Source organism: Melospiza melodia, chromosome 29, assembly GCF_035770615.1.
Source record: "Melospiza melodia melodia isolate bMelMel2 chromosome 29, bMelMel2.pri, whole genome shotgun sequence".
NCBI classification, from domain to species: domain Eukaryota; kingdom Metazoa; phylum Chordata; class Aves; order Passeriformes; family Passerellidae; genus Melospiza; species Melospiza melodia.
The window spans coordinates 1,258,279-1,282,053 of record NC_086222.1 but is presented as its reverse complement, the minus strand read 5'-3'; the positions used below and the strand labels follow the sequence as shown (position 1 = coordinate 1,282,053).

The 23,775-nt window shown below is 60.3% G+C and overlaps 3 protein-coding genes across 4 annotated transcripts; all 3 read left to right on the top strand.

Annotated features, from left to right (window-relative positions):
* Window positions 1–470: 470 nt before the first annotated feature.
* MPZL3 (myelin protein zero like 3) lies at window positions 471–7,450 on the top strand. The gene is made up of 6 exons (XM_063178479.1): window positions 471–549; window positions 1,393–1,559; window positions 1,943–2,153; window positions 3,159–3,324; window positions 4,136–4,199; window positions 6,470–7,450. Exons 1-6 carry the CDS (start codon window positions 471–473, stop codon window positions 6,494–6,496), a joined length of 714 nt encoding a protein of 237 aa, XP_063034549.1. The 3' UTR covers window positions 6,497–7,450.
* Window positions 7,451–9,357: 1,907 nt separating this feature from the next.
* Window positions 9,358–15,156, top strand: LOC134430545 (junctional adhesion molecule-like). Its single transcript, XM_063178301.1, has 7 exons — window positions 9,358–11,240; window positions 12,436–12,593; window positions 13,101–13,326; window positions 13,753–13,864; window positions 14,166–14,226; window positions 14,411–14,506; window positions 14,674–15,156. The coding sequence occupies exons 1-7, from the start codon at window positions 11,198–11,200 to the stop codon at window positions 14,833–14,835; spliced, it is 858 nt and encodes a 285-aa protein (XP_063034371.1). The 5' UTR covers window positions 9,358–11,197; the 3' UTR covers window positions 14,836–15,156.
* A 2,675-nt stretch (window positions 15,157–17,831) lies between these two features.
* Window positions 17,832–23,410, top strand: SCN2B (sodium voltage-gated channel beta subunit 2). Of its 2 annotated transcripts, none has more exons than XM_063178363.1 (4): window positions 17,832–18,062; window positions 20,742–20,908; window positions 21,033–21,243; window positions 21,550–23,409. In XM_063178363.1, the coding sequence occupies exons 1-4, from the start codon at window positions 17,993–17,995 to the stop codon at window positions 21,747–21,749; spliced, it is 648 nt and encodes a 215-aa protein (XP_063034433.1). In that variant the 5' UTR covers window positions 17,832–17,992; the 3' UTR covers window positions 21,750–23,409. The 2 variants fall into 2 exon arrangements, with proteins under 2 accessions (XP_063034433.1, XP_063034434.1); XM_063178364.1 differs by lacking the exon at window positions 17,832–18,062 and adding an exon at window positions 18,524–19,688 and having other exon boundaries at window positions 21,550–23,410.
* The last annotated feature ends 365 nt before the right edge of the window (window positions 23,411–23,775 follow it).

Genomic DNA, 23,775 nt, shown 5'->3' with positions numbered 1-23,775 from the left:
GTACCCAGGTGTGCTATGGCATTCCCAGGTGTGCCCAGGTGTGCTATAGCATTCCCAGGTGTGCCCAGGTGTGCTATGGCATTCCCAGGTGTTCCCAGGTGTATCCAGGTGTGCCCAGGTGTGCTATGGCATTCCCAGGTGTATCCAGGTGTATCCAGGTGTGCTATAGCATTCCCAGGTGTGCCCAGGTGTTCCCAGGTGTATCCAGGTGTGCCCAGGTGTGCTACGGCATTCCCAGGTGTTCCCAGGTGTATCCAGGTGTACCCAGGTGTGCTACGGCATTCCCAGGTATTCCCAGGTGTTCCCAGGTGTGCCCAGGTGTGCTATGGCATTCCCAGGTGTTCCCAGGTGTGCCCAGGTGTCCCACCCAGGTGTACCCAGAGCTACCCAGGCGCCGCGGCCATTTCGGGGCTGCCCCGCCCTCACCTGCGCCAGGTGAGCGCCATGTTCCGGGGCTGAGCCCTGCCGGGATGCGGCGCCCAGGGGCGGCGGGGCCCGGCGGCCGCCTCCTCCTCCTCCTCCTCCCGCGGGGGGCTCTGCTGCTGCTCGGTACCGGGGGACTCCGGGCTGGGACGGGACGGGAGCGGCGGTGCTCGGGGGGTCCCGCGCTGGAACCGGGCCGGGAGCGCTCGGGATGCGGCTCCGGGGGCAGGGGAGGCTCGGGCAGGGCGGTCCCGGTACTCTGGAGGAGCCGGGAAGCTCGGGAAGAGCCGTCCCGGTACTCTGGAAGGGTCGGGCAGGCTGGTCCCGGTACTCTGGAGGAGCCGGGAAGCTCGGGAAGAGCCGTCCCGGGGCGGTGGAAGGCTCGGGCAGGGCGGTCCCGGTACTCTGGAGGAGCAGAGAAACTCGGGAAGAGCCGTCCCGGGGCGGTGGAAGGGTCGGGCAGGCTGGTCCCGGTACTCTGGAGGAGCCGGGAAGCTCGGGAAGAGCCGACCCGGGGCAGGGCGAGGCTCGGGAACGGCCGGGGTTGAACGGGGCAGAGGCGGCCGCGCACCCTGGGAACGGGAACCGAAAGCTTTGGAGCTGTGGGGAGACTTTTGACCCGGTGCGTGTGAAATCCAGGCGCTGTGGCCAGAACCGCAGGGCAGAACTGCTCCAAGTCCCTAAAGCTGGTGCTTGGTGACTCCTCAGAGACCTCGCTGATTCCATTTCTCAGCTCCTTGTCGCCAAATCCGAACATTCCTGGTGGTGCTGCCCCGTTCCTCATCTGGGGCCGGTTCCAGACCCACGGAGAACAGGGCAGGGGAGATTTCTGCTGTCCTGCAAATTTCAGTGCTGGGGAGGGAGTCACAGCTGCGCTTTAGTTCTGCACACGTGTCGGTATTTTTGGGACAATTCAACACCTCACATGTAGCACAAAATGAATCCCTCCTTTTGTTCCCGTTCCACCAGGTGTCTGCAATGCTCTCTCCCTGGAAATTAAAGTCAATCCTAAAGTCCGAGCTTTTGTGGGCGAGCAAGCGCTGCTGAAATGCTCCTTCAGATCCAGCTCCCCCATCACCGAGAGCCTGCTGGTGGACTGGACCTACCGGCCCCTCGCTGGGGGCCAGATGGAGACAGTAGGTGGAACAGGGCCAAAATCAGAATTTTCTGTTTGCTTTGCTGCGCTGCCGCCTCACTTTGCAGTTTGGGACTCTCGTTGTTGCCTTGTTCCCCCTGGAAAATTCCTTTGGTGTTCTCTGGGGGGAAGAAAATATCCCAGGTAAATACAAAATGGCATAAAAATGATAAAGTAGATAAATGTAGGGGGTTGTCACAAGTGCTGCACTGCGCAGGATGGCTGTAAAGATTCAGTTGGTGGCTTTATTTCTCTTATATAGGAAATATTCTTCCTGACTTCTTAGTGTGACATTATTCCTATTTTTGCAATGCAGAAGCAGTTCGCTCTGCTTTCTTGCACGAGTGCTCTGTTGCCATAATTCCTGCCTTTCCCCCCTCGCAGATTTTCCACTATCGCTCCGTCCCACACCCCACAACAGCGGGGAGGTTCAAGGACAGGATCATCTGGGTCGGGAACGTCGCCAACGGCGACGCCTCCATCGCCATCCAAAGCCCAGAGCTCAGTGACAACGGGACATTCATCTGCAGCGTGAAGAACCCTCCAGATGTTTATCACAACATCCCCCAGACCGTGCTGCTGGTGACAGAGCGGGGTAAGGCTCCCTGCCCTGGCTTTGGCCTCACCCCCGTGACAAAAGTGGCTTTGTGGGATCCTGGAATCCCGAGCATCACGTGGGAAATGCTCCCTGGACTTCCACGCTGGAGTTTCAGCAGGGGCTGCCCCAGCCCCGCTCTCTGAGCTCAGTGCTTTGAGATTTGATTGCTTTGCTGAATTGATTTGGGGCAGGAAGGGACCGGGGGGGAGCTGTGGTGACAGCAGAAATCAAAAGCGTCCCTTTGTTCAGGAGTCTCAGCCTCCGCAAATTGCGGCAGAACAAGTTAAACATTGAGGAAACGCTGGCCTAAAAATAATCCCCACATCACAAGCGCTGATTGTCAGCACCAATTTCCTCATCTGCCCTGCGTGCCAGCCCTGCCCCAAATTCCCAGCTCAGCGTGCTGATAGAACTGTGCCGTGCCTTCCTCTGCAGCTCCTGAGCCCTGAGCCTGGGCTGGGCTGGGGGTCAGGAGCCCCAGGGTTTGGGGACAGGAGCCCCAGGGTTTGGGGACAGGAGCCCCAGGGTTTGGGGACCTCAGGTTTGGGGACAGGAGCCCCAGGGTTTGGGGACCTCAGGTTTGGGGTCAGGAGCCCCAGAGTTTGGGGACAGGAGCCCCAGGGTTTGGGGTCAGGAACCTCGCAGGTGTGGGGACAGGAGCCCCATGGATTTGGGGACCTCAGGTTTGGGGACAGGAACCTTGTGGGTTTGGGGACCACAGGTTTGGGGACTGCAGGTCTCGGGACAGGAGTCCCACAGGTTTGGGGACAGGAACCCCACAGATTTGGGGACAGGAGCCTCACAGATTTGGGTACCTCAGATTTGGGGACAGGAGCCCTGCAGATGTGGGGACTGCAGGTTTGGGGACAGGAGCCCTGCAGACATGGGGACAGGCTGTTCCCAGCCTGCCAGCCCCGTGTCCCACATGGAAGGGCCACCAGGCTGTGCCCTGGCTGGGGTTTGTCCCAGGGCTCAGCCACACCACGCCTCGCTGTGTTCCAGGCCTGGCCTTCCAGCTGAGCTCAGCAGCTCTGCTCTCCATCCTGGTGTTCCTCCCTTCTGCCCTTGTGGTCGTCCTGCTGCTGGTGAGGATGGGGAGGAAATTCCGGCTGCTGAAGGAGAAAGGAAAATATGGCTACAAGAAATCCTCCATTGAAGTGTCTGATGAGTAAGTCCTGGCTGCAGGCTGGAGCCTGTATTTCCACTTTGGGGTGTTGGCTCACGCACGAGGGATGATTTCCCCACTGTCCTCCAGTGCAGCTCAGTCACTGGGATGTGCTGCTCACCCAGCAGGCAGAGAGCCCTGGGAAATCCCTGAGCTGGAGCACAGACCCAGTGTGCTGCACAGACCAGTGCTGCACAGACCCCAGACCCAGTGCTGCACACCCCCTGTGTGCTGCACACCCCCTTGTGCTGCACATCCCCTGTGTGCTGCACACCCCCTTGTGCTGCCATTCGTGTGAGCAGAGCCGTGGAGCTGAGGAACGTTGGGCTCAGACATATTTCACTTCTGTAATGAGGTTTATCTGAGCCTGAGTCAGCAGGATGTTTTGCGTGAGAGATTTGTGTGCTGCGTTTTGGGGTGAAGTCCCTATAACAGCGAATCAAACCCAATCATGCCAGCTGTGGTGGGCTGAGCAGGGCTGCCGGGTGCTGAAGGAGCCTTGGAGACTGAGCTCCCTTCTGCTGAACTCCTTGCAAAATGATTTTGTTTTACTGCAGTCCTTTAATGGTTTGATTGGTGGTGTAAGATTTGCCAGTCAAAAAGCAACCTTTGTTTTCATTTTTTGTTTTCATTTCACCTTCAAAATGAGGCATCTGGCAGCTTTCAGTCCTTTTGGCTTTGCTGAGCTGACTTAAAGGCTTTTCCTCACCACGAAAACCCTTCAGCGCCGTGTGGTACCACCAGAATTCCCAGTCCAGGGGTGGCACTGGGGTGTCTGGGGGGAGGTCCAGCCTGATGCTGTGCTTTTCTGCAGGCCTGAGCACCCAGACAGGGCTGGCTGCGGGGGGAAGCTCAAGGAGTGGTGCATGAACTGCGTGGTAAGTGAAAATTGCTGTTTTCACTGCGGTTTTGCCGATCTGGGTGCTCCAATGAGGCGCTGAGAGCAGCAGGCAGAGTGTCCCAACACCTCTGGGTGTCCAGGCTGTCCCAAAGGCTCCTCAGAGTGAGAGCTGCTGGCTGTGCTGCTGGGGGAGCCCTCCTGAGACCCATCAAACTGATTTTTCTGGACTCGATGGAATCAAAGCTGTCATTTGGAGATGGCAGATCAGGGGTGCAGTGGCAGCTGCCGTGGGGGCTCTCTGGGGGCTCTGCAGGAGCAGTTTGGGGCTGGCAGTGCTGTGCTGGGCAGGTGTGACCGTGCTCACAGGGGTCTCAGGTTGAGGGAAGAGACGAGAATTTGGCTCCATGTTTCAGAAGGCTTGATTTATTATTTTATTATATATATTACATTAAAACTACACTAAAGAGTAGAAGAAAAAAGTTTCATCTCAGAAGGCAAGCTAAGCTAAGAATAGAAAAACAAAGAACGATAACAAAGGTTTGAGGCTCAGAGAGTCCAAGCCAGCTGTCTGTGATTGGCCATTAATTAGAAACAACCACATGAGACCAATCCCAGATGCACCTGTTGCATTCCACAGCAGCAGATAACCATTGTTTACAATTTGTCCCTGAGGCCTCTCAGCCTCTCAGGAGGAAAAATCCCAAGGAAAGATTTTTAATGAGAAGATGTCCGTGACAGGGAAGGCAGGCTGCGACCCTCAGCCCTCTGTGTTTTCTTCCTCCTTTCGCCTCCTTTTCGCCCCAGCAGAGCATGGCTAAACCCTGGCGGTTGGTTTGTTTGTTTCTGCTTTTGGTTTGTGGTGCTCTCCGAAGTGCTGGCTGCCTTCTAATCCTGCTGCTCCCCTGGCCAGCCCGGCAGCAGCTCCTGTCATTGAGGTGCCTGTGCTCCAGCCCCGGAGTGCTTTTGCCACCTGCCGCCCTCGTTGTGTGTGAGTCCTGCTCTCTGGAATGGGAGCCACATTCCAGGGTAATGCCCGATTGGAGAGGGCTTTCATTGTCTGTGTGTCCTGCAGAGCTCATTTCCCTCTGGGGCACCTGTGCCTCTCCTGCACACGCTCAGGACGTGAGTTAAGGAGGCTTTAAATACGTGTTGTTTGATCCACTCTCCTAATGCCAGTGATTTTAAACTGCCCTAAATGCCCAAGCCTTCAGACAGGCGTGTGCTGATGGTTTCTATGAGATACAGGATGAGAAACAGGCAATTATGTAAGTTGGACATAAAATATTTACAGTTCTGCATTAGGCACGGCAGGCACTGAGCTGTGCTGTTGGGAGCGAGGGTTTGGAGAGGAGGGGGAAGCAGGAAACGCCTCGGGCCAGAGGTGGGAGCGCTGTTCAGGTGATGTTCTGGAATCAGGGCGGTGCCAGCAGGAGAGATGGGGAAGGATGGACCCCCAGCCCCAGAGGAAATGCTGTCAGGACATGGGAGATGTTCAAAGTTGAAAACTGTCCTCTCGTCCCTGGGGAGGAGTGGAATTGCAATGATAAAATCCTGCTGCTTTCATGGCAGCGCTCTGCCGGGTTTGATCCTTTGCTGTCTGATGCTGAAATATTTATCTCTGAAATATTTATCTGATCAGGTCTCTGGGAATGCTGCCCTCTCACTTTAACAATTCTGCGTGTTTGGAGTTCCTCCAATGTGCTTTTTCATGCTCCGTATGTGACCAGACAAAATTGCAAAGCCAATGGAAAATCCCTTTAGATTGCAATGGGTGTCAGTGAGATTGGCCTTGCAGAGCTGAGCTGTTGGGTGAGCTCAGAGCTGCAGAGCTGCCTGTGGGACACCATCGAACCTGCTGTGGTTACAGCAACCAGGGGCTTCTAAAAGTGGCTGAAAACCAATAATTGGTGCTGCTCAGGGCTGTCTGCAGGGCCCTGCTGCACTTTCTGCTTCATCTTTAGCTGCTGCTTCTCCTAAAATACATTTCATGTGGGTTATAGCATGATGGTTGTGTCTGGGAGAAGTCAAACAGATTCAGTATTTATATTATTTATATTTATATTTATATTTATATTTATATTTATATTTATATTTATATTTATATTTATATTTATATTTATATTTATATTTATATTTATATTTATAATTTATAGCAGTGGTTTTCCAGGTCCCCTGGCCTGCTCAAGCACAGCAGGATTTTTGGGAAGCATTTCAGAAGCCCAGCCAGGCTCAGCCTTTGGCGGAGCTCATGGCTTGGTTCATTTTCTTCACACATAATCTCAGTTTCTCTCCTTGTTCCCCGTCTAGGACACGGATGAGGAAGATCCCTACTGACCAAAGCTGTGCAAAAAGACCAAAATTAGAGCACTGAAAATCTTGGTTAGACCCTTCCAGAGGCTGCTGGGTGACCAGTGCAGACTGAAGGACGTTCTCTGCTCTCAGTGGATTGGAGAAATAATGCTGATGGGATAACTCACTTCCATTTAAACACAAAATAATGGTGTTCTAAAAATCTTTCTAATTTATTGGGGAAAAGAAAATCTCTCGCCCTCGGATCTGCGGGGCCCAGAGAAGCCTCAGTGCCCACAGTGCCAATGTGCCTTGGTTTTCCTGCAAGCTTTGGTTCATTGGTTTGGTTTTTTGGTGGCATCCCTCTTTTCCTGAGCCCTGGAAATCCAGCTTTTTGAAGTAAAGGCTGCTCCAGCTCTCTGGGCACTGCCAAGGTTTGTTCTCAGGATTTTTGGAGCATGCTGACTCACAGCAGTTTGATGAAGTGATACCTGGCATCCTCTGTGCTGGAGTGAAGAGAACCTACTGCTTTTGAAGTATTTTTTATTATTCAGCTGCACCACTGGGTACTGCTCCTTCTACCTGTAGAAGCGAAGCACAATTCATAGAAAACAATTTTATTTTCTTCTTTTTTGAAATCAGAAATGCAAATGGGGACTCTGTTTCTGGGGACACACAACCCCATCTACCTCAGCCATGGACTCAAGCACTGCCAAAGGAATGTTCTGGTTGCAGTAGTTGTTTTCTTCCTCCCTTCTTCTGGGACCTGCTTTAGGGAAATGGTTAATTGTGAAGCAATTACTTCCCCTTGGTGGTGAAGGGCATTTCCTCTTTCACCAGCCTTGTCCACCATGAATGGCAGGCAGCAGTGGGATTCATTCACTCAATCCCTAAAAAGCTGCTTTCTTTCTGTATCACTCAAATAATCTCCTTTTACAGACGTGCTCCAGGTTTACTGCTGATTTTGCTGTGCAATTACCAATAAATTCCATTACTCCATTCTGGGCTGTGGGTCTGTTTATTTGGCTAAATACAGCTGAACCCATAAAACTGCCATCCTGAGGTGTAAAAATTGTCACTTGGTGATGGGCGAAGGTTTGTAGGGAGCAGGTTTAACCCTAAAGAGGACAAGTCCCCCCCTTGAGCATCTGTGCTGGCCGCAGCTTTCAGGTGCGGTGAGGCTGTCCCTGAGAAGTAGGTCAGCTGTAGATCTGTGCTCCAGATAAAAACATATCCCCCCTCTCTCCTACACAGCAATATTTCAAGTGTTTGTGCTCCCTGGCGACACAGCATCTCTGTCAGCCAAACCTTCCCTGGGAAAGGCTGCTGGGATCACAGAGCCTGGGGAAGTGGCTTTGCTGTTCCCCTCTCAGCACTCACGACTTCCCCTGGGGAGCCAGAGGCTCCTTTTTGCTGCAAAATGCTGCATTTCAGCTGTGCCTCCTTGGCCAGGAGTCTGCTGCATCCTGGGCAAGTGTTGCTGCTGCAAAGCTGAGCTGCCACCCTGGAGCTGTGCGTGCTGCTGAGCTTTCTCCTCCTCTGCCGCCCATATGGGAATGTCTTGGTGTGCTGATGCAGACAAGGAGACAGAAAAGAAAGGCCTTAGAAAATCAGGCCTAAATTTCCAGCTAAATTACCTGAAATCAGGCCTAAATTCCCAGCTAAATTACCTAAAATCGGGCGAATCGGCTGGCCTGATACTCCTCAGTGCAGTTGCTTGTAAGTTCTCATAAGTTACCCAAACAATCTATTCTAGTAAGGAAAACAGGCTGCACTTGTAACAACAAGAAATTTGTCCTGTGAGGATCAGTGAGCAAAATATGTAAACAACGCAAGAATAGAGAGATTTGATGGAAAGGTAAAATGCCACTTACTAACCAATAATGTATATAGCAGGGAAATAATGAATGCAGCAAGGAAAACTGCTGCCAATTGGAACTGAACACAAAGTCTGTGAAAAAAATGAGTTTTGTGAGTAAAGAAGGGGCTTTTCTGCATTAAAAACTGAGTTTTTGACTGCTTTATTGCAACAGTGTGCCATGGAAGGCACTGATACTGGAATAGAGAGAGGGGATGCTGGAATGGGGAGAGGGGATACTGGGATGGGGAATGGGGAGAGGGGATACTGGAATGGGGATACTGGGATGGGGAGAGGAGATACTGGGATGGGGAATGGGGATGCTGGAATGGGGAGAGGAGATACTGGAATGGGGATACTGGGATGGGGAGAGGGGATACTGGAATGGGGATACTGGGATGGGGAATGGGGATACTGGAATGGAGGGAGGGGATGCTGGAATGGAAGGAGGGGATGCTGGAATGGGGAGAGGGGTTGCTGGAATGGAAGGAGGGGATGCTGGAATGGAGGGAGGGGATGCTGGAATGGAAGGAGGGGATGCTGGAATGGAGGGAGGGGATGCTGGAATGGAGGGAGGGGATGCTGGACTGGGGAGCAGTGGGATGCTGGAATTGAGAACAATGGGATGCTGGAATGGGGAGCAGGAGCTGCTCTGGTGTTTCACAGAAAGAGGAAGGATGAAAAGGGTTTTTCAAAGTGGCCGGGGGGTTTGCAGCAGAGGCCAATCTGTGCCTGGTGTGTGTCTCAGGAGGAGGCAGCTGCCCACGCCGTGCCAGGCAGGTTCAGAGCCCTGGCAGCCCCAGGAGGAGGGCACACCCCTGTCACCAGTGCTGCTGCCTCACTGGGACAGCATCCAGCAGTGACAGCTCTCTGAGCGGCTCTGGGCCCCAAACAACGCAGGACAGAGCACAGGGGGTGTGCCAGGAACCTCTGTGTCCTGGACTGGTCATTGGGACTGGTCAGGCCGGTCCCTCGCCTTGGCCTGAGCCCCAGCTCTCCTGTCAGGTGCCTCCTGGAGCTGCCCCGTCACCCCTCGGGGACAGATGCATCTGCACTTGGTTTCCCCTCTCTGTTGCACATCCTGATTTCTTGTTCTGCTTTTTGTTGTGTAAAAGTGACCATCAAACCCAACCTGCCAAGAAACATCCTGCATATGCAACCTCGAGATGATTTAGCAACTGGTTCAGATACTCCGGGTTCAGACACTGAATCAGCTGCTGCGGAACGTGCAAGACGAGCTGACCTTTCCAGGCCACTCTAGGTGAGTAATTTTTGCTGTGGTATTTATTTCTGGATGGTTCTTTTTCATTTGTTTTTCGTGAGAAGAGAACCAGGGGAGCAGAAGTGCCATGTGCAAAGGCAGGGGATGTGGATGCCACGTGCTGGCTGTGCCCCTTTTCCCCCAGCCTGATTTGGATGTGTCAGCACTGGCACACTCAGAGCAGCCTGGTGAGTGGGTGCTGGCTCCAGCTGGTGCCTCCCAGCACCCTCTCACTGCTGTGTGTCACAGGGGACACCCTGCAGAAATGTGTTATGTGTGTTCCCAGCCAGGAGCAGAAATCCTGCACTAAACCAGGGCAATGAACCCAGCAAAGGACCAGAAACCAGGGCAATAAACCCAGCAAAGGACCAGAATCCAGGGCAATGAATCCTCCTCAAAACCAGGGCAATAAACCCAGCAAGGACCCGCTGGCAAACACCGCCCAGAGCCCCAGAGCTTTGGGAGGTTCTGGGCACAGAAATCTCAGTTTTCTGCAGTGGAACAGGACTGGGTTTGAGCTGGCTGCTGTCCTGGCTGCTGCAGGGGGTGCAGCTCTGCAGGTTTGGCTCTGTCCTGGCTGTGCTGAGGGCTTGGGGCTGAGCAGGAGCTGTGTTCGTGGGTCGGCTGTGCAGCCAAGGGTGTCACCATGGCAGAGCTGCACAGAGCACAGCAAACCACGCATAGAGCCAGCCCCAGAGGGGTCCTGTGTTAGGAGAGGCAGATGGCACAGGGTTCCAGAAGGCTTGCTGCCACTTCTCAGGAGTTTTTGTTTGTGGAAAGGGCGGGGTGATGAAGGTACAAAGCTAGAGTGATTTTCTCAGCCTAGAACTGATCCAAGGGTCTGGGTCTGGAATCCCTGGCTGAGGCTGGCCTGGAGAGCCTCAGCCTTGCACAGTGGAGCAAAAAGAGAGAAGCCACCAAAATGCCAGAGATGATTCAGCTCTTGTCTTTCTATTTCTATTTCTATTTCATTTTTGCTGCAGTATTGAAAAATACCTGCTGGTAATGGCAGCCCCAAAGTGCTGCAGCTTCACGTGAGGGCTCTCGGGGCAGGAGGGCTGCTCTCAGGAACCACTCAGCCTCAAACGAGGGGCCAGAGCTGGGAGTCATGGAGCAGGGACAGGGAGCAGGGTGCTGACCCTGCCTCCCTTGGGACACTGCCTGGCACCTCCTGGGGTGGCAGCCAGTCCTTCCCTGGGCTGCAGGACAGGCCTGCAGAAAGGAGAAATCAGCTTTGTTCTGAGATGTGGAGCAGGTGCAGCTGGAGCAGAGACAGCACCCAGGGCAAGGGTTGGATCTGGAGCAGGAGCTCTTGGTTTAGGACTCAGCTTCTGTGATGACCACAGTAAAGGGCTGTGAACATCTCAGCTCAGATGTCAGAGCTCGACCCCCAAACCACCGGAAAGATTCGTGACTTGATTAGGTGAAGAGATGAAGGGGCTGAGCCCTCTCCCCAGGCTCGCTCCTCCTTTCCAGGCTCAGAGTGGTCCCCCAAACCAGAGCCCTGTCTCTGCCTCTGTGCTGTGCTCATTTCCAGCCTCCCAGAGCCTTCCTCTGACCCTGAGCTGGCTGCCAGCCCTTGGTGTCCTGCCCCAGGTGTCACCTGTGCTGTTCCTTGCAGAGGGAGATGAAGGTGTTGCTGAGCCTGGCCCTGCTGCTGACATGGCTGGGTAAGCTCCAAGTTTTATTCCCCTCTGCTTTCCCCTCTGCCTTTGCTCTCAGACCCGTCAGTGTCTCTCCTCCTGGGGGGCTGCTCCTCTCCTGGGTGCCTCCCTGGCCCTGTGTGTGCTGACCTCCCCTGTAAACAGCCTGCAGACTGCTCTGCCATCCCTGGATCTGCATTGAGCCTGCACTGAGCCTCCAAGGCTTTGAAAGAAGCAGAACTGCTTCTTCACCAGCTCTAAATACAGGGAGAGGTTCCCAAGGTATTTTGGCTCTGCTCGAGGCAGGCAGCTCCCTAGGTCCTCTCCGCTGGCAAATGTTTGTCATTTGCAGCTCCTCAGCTGGTCAAGACCGACAGGACTTGTTTGGGGAGCTGCAGCACTTTGCATTCATTATTTCCAGGTTTCAGACAAACACTTGGTGCTCGGCCAGGGCCCAGCCCTCTGTGCTTGTGGACAGGCTGGGCGCAGAGGATGAGCCTGCCTGTCTGAGCAGCTCCTGGGCTGAATCAGCTCTCGGCAAACAGAGCCTCAGCCTCCCCTTGCAGTGCAGGGCTCTGCAGGCTGGGCCAGGTGGGGCTGCCGAGCTCCAGCGACATTTTCTGCCGCGCTCGTTTCGCAGAACTTCAGCTCGGAGACCTTTAATGCCCTTCCTGCCTGCAGCCGCAGCTGCCTCGCGTTGCTGTCAGCCCTGTGCCTCTCATGTTCCCCTGCTTTGCTGTTTTCCCACTGTCCGGCCGCCCTGGGAACCCCAAGCTGCGGTTACGTGGCCAGACAAGCACAAGCCCAGGTCTGGAGCCTGTGAGCAAAGGGGAAGGAAGCCAAATGGGCAGTGAGGGAGGAACTGAAATTCGTGTGAAGCGCTGGAATCGCCGCTGGCCTGGCGGAGATGGGAGCAGCGCAGGTTCTCCCAGGCAGTGAGTCATGCAGGAGCTGCAGGCTGTGGCTCCGAGGCGAGGAGGGCAGGGGCCGAGCCTCAGGAGGGCAGGGGCCGAGCCTCCCGTCTCCCCTTCGGCCGCATCACCGGCTGCAGCCCTCGGTGTGGCGGCGGGAGGATGCTCTGCCCCACACCGCACATCCCGGAGCAGCGCTGGGGCACGGGCCGGGCCTCTGGGCTGCCCTGCACGGCACACAGCCATGGGCACAGGCGGGCTGCAGCTGGCCCTCCTGCCCGGGCTCATGCTGCTCTCCCTGTCCCTGGCAGGGCGATGCTCGGGGGCTGCAGGGGTGTTCACGGAGCCCCAGCTCCGAGCTAGGGCCGGGGACTCCGTGCTGCTGCAGTGCCTCTTCCTGGACCCCGACAGCGCGGGATGGACCCTGCACAAAGTGGACTGGCTGTACAGGGCAGGAGCTGGCACGCAGGTGGGTCAGGACAGGGCGGGGACAACAGGGGACACGGGGATGGTGGCAGAGGAGGGCGAGGCAGCCGTGGGGAGGATGTGGGGATGCAGCCGTGGGGAGGATGTGGGGATGCAGCCGTGGGGATGCAGCCGTGGGGAGGTTGTGGGGATGCAGCCGTGGGGATGCAGCCATGGGGAGGATGTGGGGATGCAGCCGTGGGGAAGCAGTCATGGAGAGGATGTGGGGATGCAGCCATGAGGATGCAGCCGTGGGGAAGTAGCCCCAGAGAGGCCGTGGGTGAACCCATCCTCCTGCCACCAGGCCATGAGGAGAGGAAGTTTCCGTGAGAGGAAGAAGGGTCCCTGTGCGGGGGCAGCTCCTGCAGCAGAGGGGGAGCAGCATCCTGGGACTTTCCCTGAGAGTCTCCCAGAACAGACCACAGGACAGGGAGACAGAGTGAACTGAGAGCCCCTGAGGAGGAGCAGGCACCTGACAAGCTGTCCCTGCCACCCTGCCCTGCCCCGGCAGGAGGAGATGGTGTTTTTTTACTACAGCAACCACGGCGTCCCCGCGGGCCGCTTCAAGCAGCGGGCGCAGTGGCGGGGGAACATGTCCGGCTGGGACGGCTCCATCCTGCTGCAGGACCTGCGCCTCAACGACAGCGGCACCTACGAGTGCGAGCTGCGCCTGCTGGAGGCCAGCAGCGTCTTCAGGAGCCGCACGGTGCTGCTCGTCAGCCCCGCGGTGCCCAGAGGTGCGCGATGCTCCCGGGGCTGCCCCGGCTCTGGGGATCCCTGGGGTGCCATCCCCGGCTCTGGGGTCCCCCCGTGCCGTCCATCCCCCCCTCGGTGTCCCCCGGTGCCATCCATCCCCCCCTCGGTGTCCCCCCGGTGCCTTCCATCCCCTCCTCGGTGTCCCCCGGTGCCATCCATCCCCCCCTCGGTGCCATCCCCCCGGTGCCATCCATCCCCCCCTCAGTGTCCCCCCGGTGCCATCCATCCCCTCCTCGGTGTCCCCCCGGTGCCATCCATCCCCCCCTCAGTGTCCCCCCGTGCCGTCCATCCCCTCCTCGGTGTCCCCCCGTGCCATCCATCCCCTCCTCGGCGTCCCCCCGGTGCCATCCATCCCCTCCTCGGTGTCCCCCGGTGCCATCCATCCCCTCCTCGGTGTCCCCCCGCAGGTGCCGAGGATGCGGCGCCCCCGAGGGACTCCGGGTTCTGGCCGGCCGTGGTGGGCTGTGGCTGCGTGGCCGTGGTGGTGGCGTTCCTGGCCGGGCTGTGCGTGAGGAAGAGGTAAAAACGCCGCTCTGGGTTTAGGAGGGGTGAGGAAGCAGCTCCCTGCAGCCCTCCCTGGTGCCCGCAGGTGTGAGGGTTCAGCTGCCCAGGTGTGGGGTGCCAGCCTCCTGCTGCCATCTAGTGTCACCGTGTGTGTCCCCTCGCTCCCAAACCTCCTGGGCCGTGCCAGCAGCACGGACAGCCCGGCCCGGGGGTGTGCTGAGGGGTGTCGGTGTCCCGGCAGAGGGAGGGAGGGAGGGACGGGAGGAGCGGGCGATGCTCCAGGCTGGGGGTGACACTGCTGCTGCCTTCCCTCGAGGTTTGCGACCGTCTCGGCCCTGGAGAGGATGGGCAACAGCACCAACAAGGGCAAAGTAGAGGTGAGAGAGAGGCTGGAGGGGTTTCGCGGCTGGGGAGGCCAGGGAGGGGATCCCACCCTGCCCAGGCACCCGGGGCCGTGTGCTGCCAGCTCCAGCCATGGCTCGTGCAGCTTGCCCTGTGTCTGGGCAAACCTGGGTGTTTGGGGTCCGCTCAGACCCAGACAGCCTGATCTGCCCCTCGCAGGAAGCAATTTACACCTCCATCCCCGGGGCTGAGGTGCCCAAGGCTGAGCAGGAGGCGAAGAAGAAGAGGAGAGCTGAGGACACGTACATAACCATGGTGAGGAGCTCAGCAGGCGTGCTGGGACCCCCACACCACTCACTGCCCCCCTTACCGGGGCCGTGGCACCCAGGGCATCACTGCCTGTGCCAGAGCCCAGCATCCCACACCCCCAAACCCCCCTGGCACCCGTGGTGAGGCTCACACCCTGTCCCTTGCTCCCGCAGCACCCGTCTCACTGCCGCGACAACGGCGTCTATGTGGAGCTGGCCAAGAGAGCCATCCCGTCAGAGTGGATGGCAGAGGGCACCCAGGGGCATGGGCAGGGCCAGGAGCCCCTCAGCAGGCCGGAGGAGGCACCTCCCCAGCCCCCAGAGCAGCAGAAGTAGCTGTGCTGTGGATGCAGCCCCGTTCCAGGTGTGCCCGACACACCCTTGTCCCTGTGAGGACTGAGAACTGGTGCCACACCGCTGTGTGCCCCGTGCCAGGGCACTGCTGGGCACGGCCCACCCCAGCTGTGTGCAGGGCACCAGGGGACACCTGTCCCTGTGGCTCTTGGGACTCCAGAGAGTGGGCACAGCCTCACGCTCCGGCTCTGATCCCGGCCCAGGGTGAGCATCCCCGAGGGGCAGAGGCAGCAGGAGCTGTCACCGCGTTTTTCTGTACATAATAAATCTCAGGGAGTCTTCCCTGATGCTGTCTTCGTTTTACCTCCAGCCTGAGCGTGTGATGTCCAAGTGTGCCAAAACCTGCCTGGCCCGGGGCCCGGCAGCCCCTGAACCCGTGTGCAGCCTGGCACGGGGCACCGGGCGGGAGCAAAGCCAAACGGGGCACAAACGGGGTCCCTGGCAGCAGCACGGGCACCGAGGGGAGCGGGACAGAGCCCGGGGGCAGTGGGGTCCCCCCGTGTGTCCCTGGCCATGGGGAGCAGCCGGTGATGGGCAGGGGGAGCCCGGCCGCCCCTCAACCCCGGGGCAGCGGCTGGGCGGGCGCTGGCGCTGCTCCCGCGCTATCTCTGGGTGCCGGGCGCTATCTCGGGTGCCGGGCGCTATCTATAGATGTTTGACACCTCCAGGTGCGGAGGGAGCCGGGACCCTCCACCTCCCACCGCTGCCGCTCACTGCAGCGCCGCGCTGCGCTCCTTGGTTCTCGTTGACTCCCGGCTCTGTTTTCCCGCAGGCAGCGGCGGGACGGGATCTGGGAGCAGCCAGCCCTCGCAGCTGGCTCTGGGGGCTCGGGGCATGGCACGGCGCCTTTGCAGGGTCGTGGCAGCAGAGCGGAGAGGGCTTTGCCTGCCCGGGATGGGTGGCAGAGTGCTGTGTGTGCAGTGTTTGCTGGGCGAGCTGCTGGGGCACTGCCGTGCCTCCTCTCCCGGCTGTGCTGGCTGTGGTCGGGCAGCAGAGCCCCCCTGCCTCCCTGTCCTCTGCATCCCTCCCCTCTGCATTCGCCCCTCTGCCTCCCTGTCCTCTGCATCCCTGTCCTCTCCATCCCTGCCCTCTGCCTCCCTGCCCTCTGCATCCCTGTCCTCTCCATCCCTGCCCTCTGCATCCCTGCCCTCTGCATCCCTCCCCTCCCCATCCCTGCCCTCTGCATCCCTCCCCTCTCCATCCCTGCCCTCTGCATCCCTCCCCTCTCCATCCCTGCCCTCTGCCTCCCTCCCCTCTGCATCCCTGCCCTCTCCATCCCTCCCCTCTGCATCCCTGCCCTCTGCCTCCCTGCCCTCTCCATCCCTGCCCTCTGCATCCCTGCCCTCTGCATCCCTCCCCTCTGCATCCCTGCCCTCTGCATCCCTGTCCTCTCCATCCCTGCCCTCTCCATCCCTCCCCTCTCCATCCCTGCCCTCTCCATCCCTGCCCTCCGCATCCCTCCTGCCTCTCCGGCTCTGCTGCGCCCTGGCCCCGGGGCATCCCTCCCCGCTGTCCCCAGGGATGCTGTCCCCGTGTCCCGGGGCCCGAGCAGCGCTGTCACTGCCCCTCTGGGCCCCAGGAGGTCCCTCCTTGTCCTCCTGCCCCCATCCCTGCAGTGGAACCCGGGTGTGGGGCCCAAAGGTTTCCTTGGTGTGCAAAAGGGACCAAAGAGTTTCTCCTGCCCTGTTGCTGCTGGGCAGAGCCTCCCCGTCCTGGGGCTGGGAGAGGAGAGCTGTTATCCTGGGAAAAGAGAGCTGTTATCCCGGGACAGGAGAGCTGTTATCCCGGGACAGGAGAGCTGTTATCCTGGGAAAATAGAGCTGTTATCCCGGGAAAAGAGAGCTGTTATCCTGGGAAAAGAGAGCTGTTATCCCGGGATAGGAGGAGAGCTGTTATCCCGGGAAAAGAGAGCTGTTATCCCGGGAAAAGAGAGCTGTTATCCTGGGAAAAGAGAGCTGTTATCCCGGGACAGGAGAGCTGTTATCCCGGGACAGGAGAGCTGTTATCCTGGGAAAAGAGAGCTGTTATCCCGGGAAAAGAGAGCTGTTATCCCGGGACAGGAGAGCTGTTATCCCAGGACAGGAGAGCTGTTATCCTGGGACAGGAGAGCTGTTATCCCAGGAAAAGAGAGCTGTTATCCCAGGAAAAGAGAGCTGTTATCCCGGGACAGGAGAGCTGTTATCCCAGATAAAGAGAGCTGTTATCCCAGGACAGGAGAGCTGTTATCCCGGGACAGGAGAGCTGTTATCCCAGATAAAGAGAGCTGTTATCCCGGGAGAGGAGAGCTGTTATCCCGGGACAGGAGAGCTGTTATCCCAGGAAAAGAGAGCTGTTATCCCGGGAAAAGAGAGCTGTTATCCCAGATAAAGAGAGCTGTTATCCCAGGAAAAGAGAGCTGTTATCCCAGATAAAGAGAGCTGTTATCCCGGGACAGGAGAGCTGTTATCCCAGGAAAAGAGAGCTGTTATCCCAGGAAAAGAGAGCTGTTATCCCGGGAGAAGAGGCTGCTGGAGAAGGGGAAGCAGCCCCAGCAGTCTGGCGGCCCTGGGCAGCGATGCAGCGCTCCAGGAGCGGGCAGGTGAGCAGGAGCACCCCCACCTGCTGCAGCCCACCTGGGGCATCCTGCCTGGGCTGCTCGGGGCCCTGTGCTGTGCCAGCCTCGGGCAGCCCCTCAGCTCCCTGCCAGCCTCCAGGAGGGCATTTCCAACCCTCCTGGGCCCCGCTGGGCTCTGCAGAATCAAAGTGCTGCCGTGGATGGTGCCAGCAGGGCCGGCTGCCGGCCTCCAGCGGGGCACGGGGGACACACCCGAGTGTCCCCACCCCACGCGGGGCTCGGGAACCCCCCGTGTGCCCCAGCCCGGCACGGGGCATGGGGCCGGCAGCGCCAGGAGCTGTCTGTGCCTGCAGTTCAGGGGAAAATTTTTCCGCCCTCCCACTCCGGCGGCTGCAATCCACCAACCACAGCATTTACTGCTTTTTTTCGCCCCAGCGCCGCTCCAGCCATATTGGGCTGTGGGGAGAAAGCGGCTCTAATGTTCTATGTCACCTGCAAATAACCCGGGCGTTCGAAAAAGCACCTCCACCTCCTCCACCACCCACACCAACACCACGTCCTCTCCGCACACTAACGTCCGCCACAATGGGCCCGGAAGGCTGGCTCCCGCAGCCCACCCTGCTCCTCGCCGGCCTCACCTTGCTCCTCTCGCTGGGTAAGTGTCGGCTTGAGCCCCCTTGCATGTGCCCAGCCGGGGAGACACCCGTGCCCTGCCAGGAGCCCTGCCCCGTGTGTGCCAGCAGGGACGGGCACGGAGGTGCAGAGAGCCACCAGCCACGGTGACCTGCTTTTGGGCAGGGTGGGGGCTCTGGTGCCACTGCATCTCCTCCTGAAAACGCCCTGCATCCCGGGAGCACACAGCCCTGGCATGGCGGGCGGGGGAGCAGGCTGCAGCGGGGACAGGGCTGGGAAGGTGCTGGGCTGCCTTGTGCTGTCCCTTGGGGTCTGCCAGGTGGGCTGTGCTGTCCTTTGGGTGCTGCCAGGTGGGCTCTGCTGTCCTTTGGGTTCTTGCAGGTGGGCTCTGCTGTCCTTTGGGCGCTGCCTTGTGCTGTCCTTTGGGTGCTGCCAGGCGTGCTGTGCTGTCCTTTGGGTTCTTGCAGGTGGGCTCTGCTGTCCTTTGGGTGCTGCCTTGTGCTGTCCTTTGGGTGCTGCCAGGTGGGCTCTGCTGTCCTTTGGGTGCTGCCAGGCGGGCTGTGCTGCCCTGTGCTGCCTTGTGGCGGTGTCTGTGTGTGTCCCCCTCCCGGTGGCCGTGCTGGGGCCGGCTCCGTGCGTGCCCCGCGGCCTCAGCAGCAGCAGCAGCAGCAGCAGCGCTGTGTCAGCATCGATCGCTGCCGGCCGGGAAGGGGAATGCTCCGCTCCTCTGACGGCTGTCCCCAAGCTCCTGTCGGGCTGCCTGTCCCCCAGGACAGAGCCTGGAAAGGAGGGTACAACACCCGGCCAGGGCTGCTGCGGACGCTGCTGTTTGTCCCCCCCCAGCCCGGGTGCAGCACTGGGAGCACTGGGAGCCAGCGCAGCGCTGCAGGGCACGGCCTGGATGGTCCCGAGGGTTTTGGGGGTTCTTCCCCCACCTCTGTTGTCCCCCAGGGCTCAGTGGCAAGGTTCAGAGCCACCTGGGTGCCCCTATGTCCTGCCAGGCCGTGATGTCCCTGCCTGGGGGGTGGCAGGTTTGCTGCTGGCGGCGCCTCATCCTCTGTAGAGCCCTGGGGAGCACAGAGGACAAGGCCAGGTCAGCTCCCGCAGGCACACAGGGCACCCTGTGAGGGGCACCCCACAACGATTCCCTGCAGGGATCCCCTCCAGCCGCTCCTGCTGGGACAGGCCAGCTCCCGGCTCCTCTCTCATCCCTGCAAGGCTTCCTTGGACGCACCAAAGGTGGAGGCTGCCGTGGGGCAGCAAGGCTGTGACACTGGGACACTTCCTCCTGCCTCGGGTGCTGTGACCCATCCCCACACAGCCATCCCTGTGTCCCTGAGCCCTCTGGGGCTGGATGGGGATGTCCCCGTGGCTGCCAGCCCAGCCAGGAGCCATCCCCCGGTTTGGCCATACCCGAGGGCACCGCTCAGCCCCGGGAGCCTGAGGCTGCTGCCGGCTCCCAGCTGGCAGCGGGAGCTGCCCAGCCCAGCTGTGCCTGCAGCCCGGGCACGGCTCCTGTCCCTGCTGCAGAGCCTGGCCCCTTTCCTGCCCTGCTTGCAGGCGGAGCAGCCGGAGCAGCCCTGACCTGCGCCCAGCTTGGCCTCGGCAGGAAGCGCTGAGAGCAAAGAGCAGCAGCCCAAGGGGAGAGGTGAGGTGATCACTGAAGCGCCTGCTGGCAGTGGCCCTGCAGGGTGTCACGGCCCCCAGGACACGCTGTCCCCTCCCCGGGCTCGCTGTGCCCGTGTCCCCGTGCCTCTCAGGGCCTGGCCTGGTGTTTGCAGCCAGCTGGGCTGCACAGGAGCCTGTCCCCTGCCCAGCCTGGGGACACTGCTGGATGCTTGGGGGCTGCACAGGAGCCTGTCCCCTGCCCAGCCTGGGGACAGTGCTGGATGCTTGGGGGCTGCACAGGAGCCTGTCCCCTGTCCAGCCTGGGTCAGTGCTGGATGCTTGGGGGCTGCACAGGAGCCTGTCCCCTGCCCAGCCTGGGGACAGTGCTGGATGCTTGGGGGCTGCACAGGGGAGCTGCAGGGAGCAGTGGAGGAGGGAGCAGGGCACAGAGCCCCATCCCTGCCCCTCCCCAGGTGAGCCCTGCCCTGCACCAGGTACAGCCCCTCTCTCTCAGCAGGACCAGGGGTCAGGGACTGCCTCGTTCCCCCAGCAGAGACCTGGAGCTCGCTCTGGTCATTCCCAGCTGGAGAATCCTCTCGTGGCAGGGAAAGCATCACCTGCGCTCCCCGGGGAGCCCGGGGGCGGCCCTGGCAGGTGCCGGCGCTGCTGCCGGAGCCGTGTCCTGCCGGCAATGCGATGTGATGAGCTCAGCCGTGGTTTGCGTGTGGCGCCGGCCCCGCTGCTGACGCCGCAGCCTCGCCCAGCGCCATCGATCCCGCAGCGGCAGCGCAGCCCCGGGGGACGGCCGGGAGCAGGGCTGGCCTGCCGGCAGCACCGGGGGGCGCAGGAGGGTCACCAGCCCTTGCAGAGCAGGGGCAATGCTCTGCCTGTCCGTCCCAGGGCCGCTCCCCTTGCTCCTGCTGGGCAGGGAAATTCCGCTCCTGGCTGGATGCAGAGTGTGTGCATGTGCCTGGAAGGCGATGCCAGGCCCCAGGCAGAGCTCTGTGCAGACAGGGCAGCGTGGGGACAGGGTGGCAGCTCAGCTGCCAGGGTGGCTGCCTGTGACACCCCCCGAATCCATCTGCATTGGCAGCGCCCCCGAGGATGGGCATGGAGGTCATGGCCCCCCCCATCATCAACGCCCTGAACGGCTCCTCTGTGAAGCTCTCCTGCACCTTCAACTCCTGCTACAAGGTGGAGAACAAGCAGTTTTCCCTCAACTGGACGTACCAGGAGTGCAGTAACTGCTCGGAGGAGCTGGTGAGTCTCGCTGGGGATGTGCTGGGGGTGTTCCTGGGGGTTTCTTGCATGCAGGGAGGGGGTGCCTGGCTGGGAAATGAGCCCGTGGGGTGCTGCCTCACCCGCTGTCCCCACGGCTGCCCAGTTCCTGCAGTTCCGCACCAAGATCATGAACAAGCAGCTGGATCGCTTCGGGAACCGCGTGGAGTTCACCGGCAACCCCGCCAAGTACGACGTGTCCTTCACCCTCAAGAACGTGCAGCTGGAGGACGAGGGCACCTACAACTGCTACGTGCTGAACCCCCCGGACCGGCACCGGGGCCACGGCAAGATCAGCCTCAAGGTGCTCACCCAAGGTCAGTGGTGCCCGGCGCCGGGGGCACCCATGGGGGCAGGATGCTGGCAGAGCCCAGCGTGGCACCTACACAGCGATGCTGCGTGGGTGTCCCTTCTCTGTACGTCCCTGTGGGTGCCCCCGTGTCCCTGTGCAGACAAGGGACACTTTGCAGGGTCCCTGTGCAGAGAAGGGACACTTTGCAGCATCCCTGTGCAGGTGCCATCCCGGCAATGCCATCGGGCCTCAGGGATGCGGGACAGCTGCGCCCTCCCCGCTCTGCCCCATGGCTTCCCTCCACACCCTGAGCCCGTCCCTGTGTCCCCAGAGCCCCCCAAGCACGACTCGACGGTGGCCGTGATCGTGGGCGCCTCCGTGGGCGGCTTCCTGGCCGTGGTGATCCTGGTGCTGATGGTGGTGAAATGCGTGCGCCGGAAAAAGCAGCAGAGGCTCAACACGGACGACCAGAAGACGGAGGAGGAAGGGAAGACGGATGGTGAAGGCAACCCCGACGAGGGCACCAAGTAAAGGCCCCCTGCCCGCCCCTCCCTCCTGCCCCCTGTACAGTGTGACCCTCTTGATGTGCTTCCAGAGCAAGGATTTCTGTGTCCCCGGAGCATCCCTCCTTCCATGCCAACACCCACCCCAGCCTGGGGCAGGGCGCAGACAGGAGGTCCCTGGAGCCTGGCTGGGCTGGGCAGGGCTGGGGAGAGGGGCTGAGGGCCCTGAGGCTGAGCTGGCACCGGCCCGTGCCCTGCTCTGGGTTGTGCCAGTGTGGTGAGGAGGTGCTGGGGACAGGCTGGGGCGGGTGAGGGGGGATCTGCGCAGCCCCCACACACAGAGGGGCTGGAGCAGGGGGTGCCAGGAGAGACAGAGGGGTCTGGGCAGCCCCGTGCCCCATTGTCTGCTCTCTGTCCCGGTGGAAAATGTGAGCCGGCAGTGTGCCCTTGGGGTCAGGGCTCATCCCGAGCTGCTCCTGCTGTGCCTGGGCCACTGGCACTGGTGTTCCCATCCTGAGGGATCCCAATAGCTGCCAGGCTCCTCCTTGCAAGCTCCTGCTCCTCAGGGACTGTCCCAAGCTGCTCAGAAGTCAGAGGCCAAGGCCATGAACCCCCCCAGTGTCCTGGAGCTGTGCAGGGTTTTGGAACCGTGACCAGCCCTTGGTGTGTGAGGGATGGACCCTTCTGCCTCTCGGGCTGGTTTTGGGTCTGAGCATCTCAGCCCAAGGTGCTGGGCTGATGTTTTTGTGCTCCTTTCCTTCTTGAGGAGGGTGGTTGTGGTGGAAATGTCCTGCTGATGTGTCAGACTGGGGTGTGGGGAGTGCTGGGGTGAGGCCGCTCGGGCCAAGGAGCTGCTGAAAGGGAGAGGAGCCTTTGGGCACTTGCTGGGAAGGACTGGGCACAGCAGCAGGCCCAGAGTTAGGACAGCTCTGTCACCCTGCGATGCTGAGACTGCCGCCTCCAGCCTCCCTGCAGAGCTCTGCACACTGTAACTGCCATGGCAATGCACTGCCAGCGTGCCCAGCCCCCTGTGCCACCTGCCTCACCCGCCAGGTGAGCTGTGCTGGCTGCAGCACCGGGCTGCAGGCAGGGAATGACCCAGGGCAGTGTCCCCTGTGGCACCAGGCCTGAGCTTCTCTCCTCCTGTGGCTGCCAGGAGGGGGACAGTGCCCAGAGCCACAGGGGACACTGCCCTGGGGCAGGGGATGGAGGTCCTGCCACCCACGAGCAGCACTGCCAGGGGAGAAGGGACACCTGTGACACGTCCCTGTGCAGAGGAGGGACACCTGTGCAGTGTCCCCGTGCAGAGAAGGGACACCTTTGACACGTCCCCGTGCAGAGAAGGGACACCTTTGACACGTCCCCGTGCAGGTGCCATCCCAGCAATGCCATCAGGCCCCAGGGATGGGGACAGCTCTGCCCTCCCCGCTCTGCCCCATCTCTTCCCACCCGTCCATCGCACCCGACCCCGCTGGGCTCCACACTGCTCCTTCCCCTCCGCAGCAGGAATGTGCCGTGTCCCACGCCTGTCCCCATCCCCGCGAGGGCCAGGCTGTCCCCGCGCTGTCCTCGGGCTGTTCCCGGGCAGTCCCCGCACTGTCCCCGCGCTGTCCCCGGGCTGTCCCCGCGCTGTCCCCGGGCTGTCCCCGGGCAGTCCCCGGGCAGTCTCCGCGCTGTCCCCGCGCTGTCCCCGGGCTGTCCCCGCACTGTCCCCGGGCAGTCTCCGCGCTGTCCCCGCACTGTCCCCGGGCAGTCCCCGCGCTGTCCCCGGGCAGTCCCCACACTGTCCCCGCGCTGTCCCCGGGCTGTCCCGCCCCGCACAGTGCCCGCAGTGCCGCAGGGCTCCCGCACCACTTTCTGCCAGAGCCGGGCTGTCCCCGGCTCCTGGTGGGACTGAGCCAGCACCTCGGGGGCGCTGAGGCCTCTGAGCGTCGCACACAAGCACTCTCGCATCTGCCTTTCATTTCTTCTCGTGCACTATCCTTGGATTGCAACTCGCCAATGCATCTGTCTGTACGCGGCCGTGCCCGGCAGAGCTGACAAACTCAGATCTG

What these genes read in the sequence shown, in the direction of transcription:
- SCN2B (XM_063178363.1), top strand. Translation starts at nt 17,993, where the DNA reads ATGGGCCCGGAAGGCTGGCTCCCGCAGCCCACCCTGCTCCTCGCCGGC. An exon ending in CACCTTGCTCCTCTCGCTGG is followed by an intron (nt 18,063 to 20,741) that starts GTAAGTGTCGGC and finishes CTGCATTGGCAG; the next exon opens with CGCCCCCGAGGATGGGCATG. An exon ending in GTAACTGCTCGGAGGAGCTG is followed by an intron (nt 20,909 to 21,032) that starts GTGAGTCTCGCT and finishes ACGGCTGCCCAG; the next exon opens with TTCCTGCAGTTCCGCACCAA.
- MPZL3 (XM_063178479.1), top strand. Translation starts at nt 471, where the DNA reads ATGCGGCGCCCAGGGGCGGCGGGGCCCGGCGGCCGCCTCCTCCTCCTC. An exon ending in CTGGGGGCCAGATGGAGACA is followed by an intron (nt 1,560 to 1,942) that starts GTAGGTGGAACA and finishes CCCCCCTCGCAG; the next exon opens with ATTTTCCACTATCGCTCCGT. An exon ending in TCCATTGAAGTGTCTGATGA is followed by an intron (nt 3,325 to 4,135) that starts GTAAGTCCTGGC and finishes GCTTTTCTGCAG; the next exon opens with GCCTGAGCACCCAGACAGGG.
- LOC134430545 (XM_063178301.1), top strand. Translation starts at nt 11,198, where the DNA reads ATGAAGGTGTTGCTGAGCCTGGCCCTGCTGCTGACATGGCTGG. An exon ending in CCTGCTGCTGACATGGCTGG is followed by an intron (nt 11,241 to 12,435) that starts GTAAGCTCCAAG and finishes TGTCCCTGGCAG; the next exon opens with GGCGATGCTCGGGGGCTGCA. An exon ending in CCAACAAGGGCAAAGTAGAG is followed by an intron (nt 14,227 to 14,410) that starts GTGAGAGAGAGG and finishes TGCCCCTCGCAG; the next exon opens with GAAGCAATTTACACCTCCAT.